The sequence below is a fragment of the Coenobita brevimanus genome, chromosome 112 (genome assembly GCF_032717465.1).
Source record: "Coenobita brevimanus isolate Jiangsu-jjx chromosome 112, ASM3271746v2, whole genome shotgun sequence".
NCBI classification, from domain to species: domain Eukaryota; kingdom Metazoa; phylum Arthropoda; class Malacostraca; order Decapoda; family Coenobitidae; genus Coenobita; species Coenobita brevimanus.
Window position 1 is genome coordinate 33,554,944 of NC_137065.1, and position 9,936 is coordinate 33,564,879.

The following is a 9,936-nucleotide window of genomic DNA, read 5'->3' on the forward strand; positions in this document are numbered from 1 at the left end:
TATGCATGAAGAAAAATATAAAGGAGTCATCATGCGGAAAAGGGGTAAAGGACCGTGTGTATTTTCCCCCCACCCTTCATTCATGTTCTTTGTATTCTTTGTTTATCATTCAGTATAAACACAACACTCTAAGGGTGGGTGTAGCTGAAGGGTCGTAGGATGATTCAACATATATGTAAGATTTTGAGAAGGGAATCTTTGTGAGAGGGTGCATCCTTAACGCTCAAGCCTCGGGGGCGGCCTGCTTCCTTTGGTCGTTGTTGCTGTGGCTTCTGGTTCATCTGGAATGCGAACACAGTGGAGTGCAGGCTGATGGTCCCCTCCTCCTGCAGTCCACCATCTTCCTTTCGGGGGAATAAGGTGGGTAATGAGGGACGTTTGTATAACTGGGCAGTGGAGCCGCCCAGTTATATCGGTACCACCATTCATTCACTTACAAACGTATTCAACCAAATCTTTCAACTAAACCTACATTTTCGTAAGACTATCCTCCAACATTTCCTTTCTTCGGCATAACCAGGAAAATAAGATTTAAAAATAAATCAAAATATTCTGGTATGGCACAGGATGTGTTGCATTACCCTTCAGCTGGGGTGCGGCAGGGTGATGGTGGGGGGTCGTGCAAACTACCACTTCAACATGTAAACAAACGCGCAAAGACAAACACAAACATACATAAACACATATGGAGATACACTTATATAAACACACACACACACACACACACACACACACACACACACACAGGCCCCGAGTGGTTGATAAATGTGTACAGGGAAGCTTAATTTGATTGACGGGTACAACAAAACCAATTTACAACCATGATTTACGCAAATCCATTCTCATTTCTAGACAGTCCCATACTTAAATGAGATGTAGGAGCTTGAGAATTAGGTTTGGTGTAGTTTAGTTGTTTCATATTAACTTGGCCAATATACTTGTCTTTTTTGCAGCTTGTTTCACGTAGCGCAGAAAATGACAACACTGCACCTCTACATCTTTTCCATAACAGTTCTTCGTGACTAGCACAATAATCTATAATTTTCCTTCACCTTAACATCTCCCAGATTTTCATTCTTTTGTAGCTTATTTCACGTACCTCAGCAGGAGAAATGTCAGTGCTAAGACTGTACTGTAATTCCTTTCCACAGTACTTCTTCGTGACTAGTACCATAATCTAGCTCAGTGGCAAAGGAGTCAATGCTATGACTATACCTCCTCCTTTCCATGGCATTTCTTTGTGGCTACCCTCATATGCTAAAGTTAATCCTTTGTTACAACTCAGCATTCAAGATGGAGAGACGGCTATTTTAGGCCAAGTTACAGTGAAAAGTGTATAGTGCAAAAATACTCCCTTTAGTATGATGTCATTTTAGGGACCTGAGATTTTTTTTTCTTTTTAATACTGAGAAGAGATGAGGGTTGGTCAAGAGGGCTCAGTAGGTGAAACAGAAAAGTTTGACTGGGTACAAAGAGGAGATGTTTGATCAAGATGGTGAGCAAGATATAAACAGAAAACAAAGACAAGAATATCACGAGAAGAGATTTGGATTAAAAAAAAAAAAAGCTTTGGTCATGAAGGCGCATAAGTGAAATAGAAAACAGGCAGAACATAAAGCGAACAGGTTTGGTCAAGACGGTACAGTAGGTGAAACAGAAAACACTGACAGATTATAAAGAGAACACGTTAAGGTGAACTAGGAGAAACAGAAAACAGAGAATTTAGAGAGAACAGGTTTGGTTAAGGTGAAGTAGGTGAGACAGAAAACAGAGATGATAAGAAGAGGTTTGGTTAAGGAAATCCCCTAACACTTTCTCCTATGCGATTTATTTTTTTGATCTATTACACTTGCCGTCCTCTTCTGTGTTACTTAATTTATTCCTGTATCACCATAATCTGCAAAAATAAAGTACAAAACTATCTTAACAAGTCATGCCCAAAAATAAGTCGCTAAGGAAGAGATGTTACGGAGCCTCCTTACCCGATGAGTATACGGGCCATGGTATCAATGGCTGCCGCGAGATACAGTGTTTCCCTATGTAAAGCGACTTTTGAATCACCCTCCTGATAGACAGACGGATAGATTGTTCTTTAACCTCGTCAGTCTGGGATAATTTTGAGGATCAAGTCATTGGAAGTGACATGAATAAATCGAAAAAAATCTTAAAAAAAAAAAAAACGAAAAGAAAAAGTCATCGGTTGAACGAGTTAAGGACTTGTGAAGGACTGATGCTGCTGCCCTTCTGCACTCCACCATTCTCCTTTCTAGGGATAGGGAGTTGAGGGACGCTTGTATACGCAGGCAGCGGATCCACCCGGTTATATCAGGGCCACCACGGGAAGGCGTCACTCTCCAGCGCCTTGCTATCACTAGACGTTTTTATTCCATGTGAGGAGATTGTCGTGCTGGAGGGGTTAGACGCAGCCTACCCTTAACCCCTTCACTGCCAGAAACCCCTCCTAAGCCTCATAAAACCGTCTGTTGGTGAAAAATATTACAATGAGAAAGACGCGATTGCAGTGACTGAGGTTAGCACCACTAAGATGACGGGCGTACATTTTATTCTGGCCAACACGGTATGATTTTATTCCGTTTACCCCTCTCACGGTGGGAACAATTCGGTGTTGTGCTATCACCAGATAGTTTTCTTCAACCGAGCTTGACTTACAGCAACCTGATAGTTAATAATTTCACCATCAGAGCTCTTCTGGTCAGAATAACTTTTGTGTTAACTATTTAGGAAGTTGCCAGCCTCTTAACGCCAGGGTTCAAATCCTGGTGCGGACGGATGATGTCGTTTACCCTTTGTAGATAGGTAGATAAAACGAATACCTCAGGTAACACATATGGCAGGTAACTATGGTAACCTTCACGATGCAATGATTGTGTTTCCCAGGCTAGTGGGTGAATAACTTGTCACAGGAATATAGCCCTAAGGTACCACGCTAAGGCGTCCCTCTGCAGCACCTTCATGATGATAATGTTGCTTCTCAATACACTCGTCCACTCCTTTATCTGAGGAACGTTTGTTGGAACGTGATGTCAACTATACTCTTTTTACTCAACTTGGCCTAAAGTTGTCATCTCTCCGTTTTGAATGCTGAGTTGTAACACTGTAACAAGATGCCAGGCATACGGCAGTATTATGGGAAGCGTAAAGTCGTATTATTGTCTAACTTGGCTATTGGATTATATGAAACAGGCAGCAAAAGAACAAAAGGAGCTAAGTTAAGGTAAAAAAAGTATAACCAACACTGGGCAGGTGTGGAAGTGTTAGGCACACCACAGTGGGAGGACGCCCAACTGTGATAGGGACACAACTTGGTATGAAGGACGCATAGGACTCTTAGACACACCACACTGCGACGAAACCTAGCTGTGGTGAAACAGCTTGGTGTGGAGGACGAACAGGACTCGGACACACCACACTGGGACGAAATCTAGCTGTGGAGGAGAAGCAGCTTGGTGTGAAGGACGAACAAGACTCAGACACACTACAGTAGGACGAAGCCTAACTGTGGCGGCACCTTGGTGTGCTGCAGACGGGAGTTGGCTGCATGTATTCAGCGCCGTCTCCGCTTGGCCTGCCTGCGGCGGGGAATAACCTGCGAGGTGGCCAGTCTTGCTTTCTTAGCAATGGGGTTCTCTAGCTCCTGGGAGGTTTGGGAGCACTCAGGGTCCTGGGAGTCCTGACGTTTGCGCTTGACAGGGAGCCGAGTGGCCTGCATGACTTCCAAAAGACGGTTCATAGCGGGACGGGTGCGGGGCTCGTCCTGGCACGCCGCACGCACCCACCGGCCCACATCAGTCGGCATTATCATATGCAGCTTCCTGTACATGTACTGGATTAGCTGCGATATGCTATATATGTCCGACGCCAATCGACACGGTTTGGCGTCCAGAACTTCAGGGGCCACCCAAGGGTACCTGCGTTTTTTCCATACCTTTATTGGCTCCGAGTAGAGGCGGGTGCCGAGTGAGGTGGCCACTCCGAAGTCGATAATGGTGACCTGAATGCCGCCGGGGGTGACAGCGACACAAACGTTATTCTCCTTTAGGTCATTATGGCACACCTTACTTACTGCCAGGTGACGCTGCACCCTTACCAGCTGCGTCACCACCTCCTGCACCAGGCATTCCCTCGTCGTCCCACACCGCCACAGCCCTTTGTGCAATAAAGAGTCCAATGTTGGGCCAGCGTACTCCGTTATCATAATACCGAGGGGGGCGCACACCCCCACGAGTCGCTGCACCCCCACCAAGCCCTGCACACGAGTCAGCACCTCCAACTCCCACTCCATGGAAGCCAGCGCGTCCTCATCAGAGAACCACTTCACCACCCAGTCGTAAGCGCCGATCACGACCCTGTCACAAGACCCGTAGCTGCCGGACCCCAGCGCCTCGACCCACCCCTCCGCCAACACCCTCGTCACCTCCACCTCCGAGAACATCCTCACCCGCCTCCTCGCACAGATCTTCTCCACTTTCTTCACACTCCCTTTCCAGCTCATGTTATATATCTTTTTTATTTAACGTCACGATAAGAACTGGGATAATAATTAGTGTAGATAGGCGTGATGTGTGAGAATAAATCAGGAAAGCAGGATTGTCTGAATGGCTGCACTTAAGCGATTTATTTCTGAATATGGGTGGTTAATATCGTTTTCCGTGCTATTTATGCAGAGTGAGGCGATGTCTGAAGGATCTATATAACAAAGAATAGGGCAGTAAGGTGTAATAAGCAAAACAAATCGCTTGGGAAAAGGCTTTAGGGAGCTTCTTTAACCAACCAGAACACGGGCCTAGGTGAAGATTACGTACCCAAACACCTCTTCCTGAGCGCTTTATAATGCATGCCACACTTCAATATTCCCTTCCATGCTGTTTATTTTCGTTCATAGTCAACATATCTTGCATGGTCAACGTAGAGAGGAAATTTTTTTGTATAATGTGCAAAAATAAAAAAAAATCGCTAACAATGAGGTTTCCGTAGCACTTCTTCGTGACTAGCATCATATTCCAACGTTACTCCATTGTTACAAGTCAGCATTAAAAGGGATGATTTTTGGCCAAGTTAAAGTGACAAGAGTGTGGTGATGACTGTGGTAGCCGTGGTGGAGATGACTGTGGTAGCTGTGGTGATGACTGGTAGCTGTGGTGGAGATGACTGTGGTAGCTGTGGTGGAGGTGACTGTGGTAGCTGTGGAGATGACTGTGGTAGCTGTGGTGGAGATGACTGCGGTAGAGACACAGTTATCTCCTACAGAAGAGACTGACTTTTCTAATTCAATTTTCCTTTGCTAGTGAGAGTGTCAAGATAATTTAAAAGACTATAATCTCTCTCTCTCTCTCTCTCATGGTCTGTTTTTCATCCTGCACTTCATTCACGCCCATAAGTAAAGTTCCATCCGCACATCTTCTACACATTTCGTTTCTGTTTATATTTTTCACACTATCTTTACATACTCTCTCTCTCTCTCTCTCTCTCACCATATTTGCTCCTATAGCGCCATCTGTCCAGGCCACAGCAATAAAACCAGAAACACGGCTTTATCCCCACGTCTAAAAATTGGTGACCATTTCAGAGGCTCAGGCTGGGTCGCTCGATGGACTAGGGGATTTTGACCCCCCCCTGCGCCCCCTCTCCCCCTGTTTCATATTTACATGCAAATGGGGGTGTGGGGGATTGGGGCGAGGGATGGGAGGTGTGTGTGTGTGTGTGTGTGTGTGTGTGTGTGTGTGTGTGTGTGTGTGTGTGTGTGTGTGTGTGTGTGTGTGTGTGTGTGTGTGTGTGTGTGTGTGTGTGTGTGTGTGTGTGTGTGTGTGTGTGTGTGTGTGTGTGTGTGTGAGAGAGAGAGAGAGAGAGAGAGAGAGAGAGAGAGATGGGGTATGGGTGTGGAAATGGATGCGTACGGGAAAATGAGTTTGGAATGAGGGGAGGGGTGATTGGAGTGGGGGTGGGACAGGAGGGAATGGAGAACTGAGTATGGATGTGGATGTGGATGAGGGTGGACGTGGGAGGTGGCAGGATGCTTAGGATGAAATGCAAGAGAGGAGGAGATGGGGAGGCAGTGGGAAAATAAGTGACTGAAATGGGGTTGGTTTGGGGATATGGGATGGAGGATAGGGCTTATGGTGTGGGAAATGGGCGTATGTGGGGGTGGAAGGAGTAGGGTTGGTGGGGTGGGTGGTGGAGCAGGGTTGGTGGATTAGGTGGGGTAGGAGTTGAGTAGGTGTGGTGAGGTTAGGTGGGAGGGTGGGATAAGTGGGTTGGGTTGGGGAGGAAGGGGGTTGGTTGGTAGGCTGGGGTGTGGTAAAGTGGGGTGAATGGGATTATCTGGGCGAGTGGGGTAAGTTGGAGTGGATGGGGGGGCTGGGTAGGTGAGTGAGGTGAGGGAGTGGGTTTGTGGGGGTGGGATGGGGTAGAAAATGGTATAGAGTTGGTAGGTTCGGGAAGTGAGGGAGAGGGGATGGTGGGGTTGGAGTGGGGTAAGAACTGGAACAGAAGGGATTTGGGTACACTGGGGAATGGGGTGGGTGGCGGTGAGTGGGGATGAGTTGGGGAAGGTGGAGTGGGACATGGCTTGGTATGTGGAGGTGGGAGTGGATGGAAGAGTGGAGCAGTGAAGAAAGGTGGGAAAGTAGCGGTGACGGTGGTGGGATAGTGGAAGTGAGGGAGGGTGTAGTGGAGGTGCGTGAGGGTGGAGAGGGAGACAAGGTGGATGGTAAGTGAGGTGGGTGTGGGAAGTAGGCAGGTGGGTGGGAGTGGGAGTAAGAATTGTGAAAGCTTGAGAGAGAGAGAGAGAGAGAGAGAGAGAGAGAGAGAGAGAGAGAGAGAGAGAGAGAGAGAGAGAGAGAGAGAGAGAGAGAGCAATCGGTGGAAGTGACAGAGTTGTGAGAATGTGTGAGTAGAGTGGGGAGGGAGGGAGAAATAAATGGATGAGTGTGAGGTGAGAGGGAGGGAGGCGCCGGGAAGGAGACAGGGATGGAGGTGGGGAGGGGATGGAGGAGAGGGGGAAGTGGGGAGAGGAAAAAAAAGGGGAGGGAGAAGGATGGGGACAGATATAGGAGGAGGAGGAGGGAACGAGAGGGATAGAGAGAGGGATGATGGAAGAGGATAAAGGAAAGGAGAAGGAAAAGAGTCAGAGAGGGGAGGGGGAAGGAGCGGGGGAGAAGGAAAAAGGGAGTGAAAGGGTGGGGCATTGAAAGTGGGGAGAGAAATAACGAACGAGAAGCGGGAGGGAGGTAAGGATGGGAGAAGAAGGGGAGTAGCAGGGGTAGAGGTATCGAAGGACGGTCAAGAGGAGGGAGGAATCGGAGAGGAAAGTATCTTGTATGCCATTCCTCTCCTTTTAATATTCTATTACTCACGTACTTTGCATCAATAACATGCAACAATACAAAGAGGTAAAATGTGCCGTAAATCGCTAAGGAAAAGGTGTTACGAGACCATCAAAGCCACTGAGAATGCGACCCATAGAAGAAACCCCTAGGAATGGATTTAGAAAACATCCAGTTAAAGCATTCATCACGACCACACGATATTATTAAAGCTGGAAGGGATAATTCACAGGCAATGTCACTTAAAAAACAAAACTGCCAGAAGCTTGTCCCCAGTTTTTTTTTTTCTTTCTTTCTCTCGAAGTACGACATGGTGCGGTGCGACTCCTGCCAACGTGAGTAGAATTCAACATCCGATTCTGACAGCCATCGGAGAAAAAAAAAAAGGGGGGGGGGGAATTCAGAACACAATGTTGGATGTGGTTGCTATACACGATGTCTGATGTCGACCCTTACTGTGCAACCATCACTCTCACTCTCACCCACCTATCCACCCACCTGCCCACCTCCCACACCCACTCCCACCCACCTATCCGCGCATCTGTCTGCCTCCCACATCCACTCCCTCCCACCTATCCACCCACCTGTCTGCCTCCCACATCCACTCCCACCCACTTATTCACCCACCTGCCTGCCTCCCATACACGTATCTACCCACCTGCCTACCTCCCACACCCACTCCCTCACACCTATCCACCCACCTGTGTACTTTCCACACCCACCTCTCATACCATCCATCTTCTCTCCCCCTCCACCCATCAACCCCACTCCACCCACCTCTTATCGTTCCTTCATCCTCCCACGGTCACCACCCAGTCCCACTATCAAGACGGTCATGGTGGGGTAATATTTCTGGAAACCGCATGTCCATCTATTACCCCTTTAATGATCAGGATAACTCTAGTATTTACTCTAACGCTAAACGATTTTAATAATATGAGAAATAGACCTGTGTTTCCGTCGGCCAAGAAGTCTCCCTAGCACCTCCTCCTTATCGATTTATTTTCGAAACTACCCATTAATATCCTCCTTTTTGCTATTTATCCTATTCTAACATGACACAGACTGCATGAATAACACACATGACTATAGTAATGGAGTTGACTCAGGAATAAACCGGCAAGTATAAGGTGTTAGTAAGCTTCCCAACAGAAGGAGTATACCTGCCTTCACAACATGAGCCTGAAAGAAGTTAATTTGTTCTCTTAATCCAGGTTTGTGGTGCAAGGAGCCTCGGTAGGGGTGCATATACGGTCCCCTGCATGCAACATTACATCATCATTTTACATCGTGCTTAATAAGGCCTCATTGCATTTAATCATCTCTAATTCTTCACCTCATGTTATCATATTCTCCGTGTCTCGTCTGCTTTTTAAAATATATACAAGTGTTCTTATTTTCAAAGTACTACGTTTGGTTCTACGAATACATGATAAAATGTGAATTCAATATAATCTGTATATTACTCCAGACTTCTTTCTTTCTATCCATTTTTTTTTTTTTTTTTTTTTTTAAGAGATGAGGGTGCGCTGGTTGGGATGGATTTGGTTTGGTGGTGCACACGCTTATAAAGATAAACAACCCTGCTTTTAACCCTCTCATGGTAAAGACAACTCCGCCAACGCCAGACGATTTTCTTTGGCTTAGGGGGAGAGTCTCAACATGCTAAAAGTGTTAAATTTATTTCTTATTCACAATACGGACCATGTTTTGTTGATTTTTGCAGTTTACATGAAGAGGATCCCCTTTTGTTTATCAGCTCAATGTGCCCGAAAAAAAGATGAGAGGGTTATGAAGGGCTGGAAAAGTATGGGGTTCCAACACGACTACGGGAATAAACTTGACCAAGAATTGAAGCATAACCTCCACTCCCCACCCCCAAAAATATGGGGTTAGAAGACACACAACTAAAGGAATAAACAGGACAATAATTGAAGCATAACACCACCACCACTACCATCCCCAAAAAAGAAAACTAGAGCCAATCTTTTCTTTCATAAATGCTGTGCTTTGTCCACTGCGTAAACCAAAGTGGACAAAACAGAGCATTACACTGATACAATCCTACAAATCTAATCTAGCTTAACCCTCACCTTACGTATTTTATCTTTCTCACTTAACCTTGACATCCTTTGAGTGTAACCTGGCCATCTTTTACAAATATTAAGAAAAGAAAAAATAAATAAAATCTAACCAAGCCAACCTAACCGTGAAACCAACATCTTAGGGCTTCACTTGGCATCTTCCCTATAGTTCCCTCACTTTAACTTGGCGGAGATTTTCGTCCTTGTGCCGTTTATTTCCCGTTGCTCAGTGTTAGAGGAAAACAGTACTACGGCTCGCCATCCTTTCCATAGCACTCTTTCGTGACTAGCATCATACTCTAGTGTTAATCTCGCGCAACAGCTCAGCATTCGAGATGGCAGTTTTATGTCTAATTAGAATGAATGAGGTATAGTTGGACGTTTTTCAGAACTGGAGAGAGGAGTTCGTTATTACAGCTGTAATAATTAGGACGATACATAACGATAGGGTGAGCGCTGACTTTCGTGACTTAGAGATACCATGTTAGGATCCCGACATACTTTTCAGA

At 46.2% G+C, this 9,936-nt stretch overlaps 1 protein-coding gene across 1 annotated transcript; it reads right to left on the reverse strand.

Moving 5' to 3' along the window:
* Positions 1-3,565: 3,565 nt before the first annotated feature.
* LOC145418155 (putative serine/threonine-protein kinase DDB_G0284251) lies at positions 3,566-4,513 on the reverse strand. The gene has a single exon (XM_080286677.1). The coding sequence runs from the start codon at positions 4,511-4,513 to the stop codon at positions 3,566-3,568; it is 948 nt and encodes a 315-aa protein (XP_080142803.1).
* Between the last annotated feature and the right edge of the window lie 5,423 nt (positions 4,514-9,936).

Excerpts from the sequence above, each read along its gene's own strand:
- LOC145418155 (XM_080286677.1), bottom strand. The coding sequence starts at position 4,513 with ATGAGCTGGAAAGGGAGTGTGAAGAAAGTGGAGAAGATCTGTGCGAGG.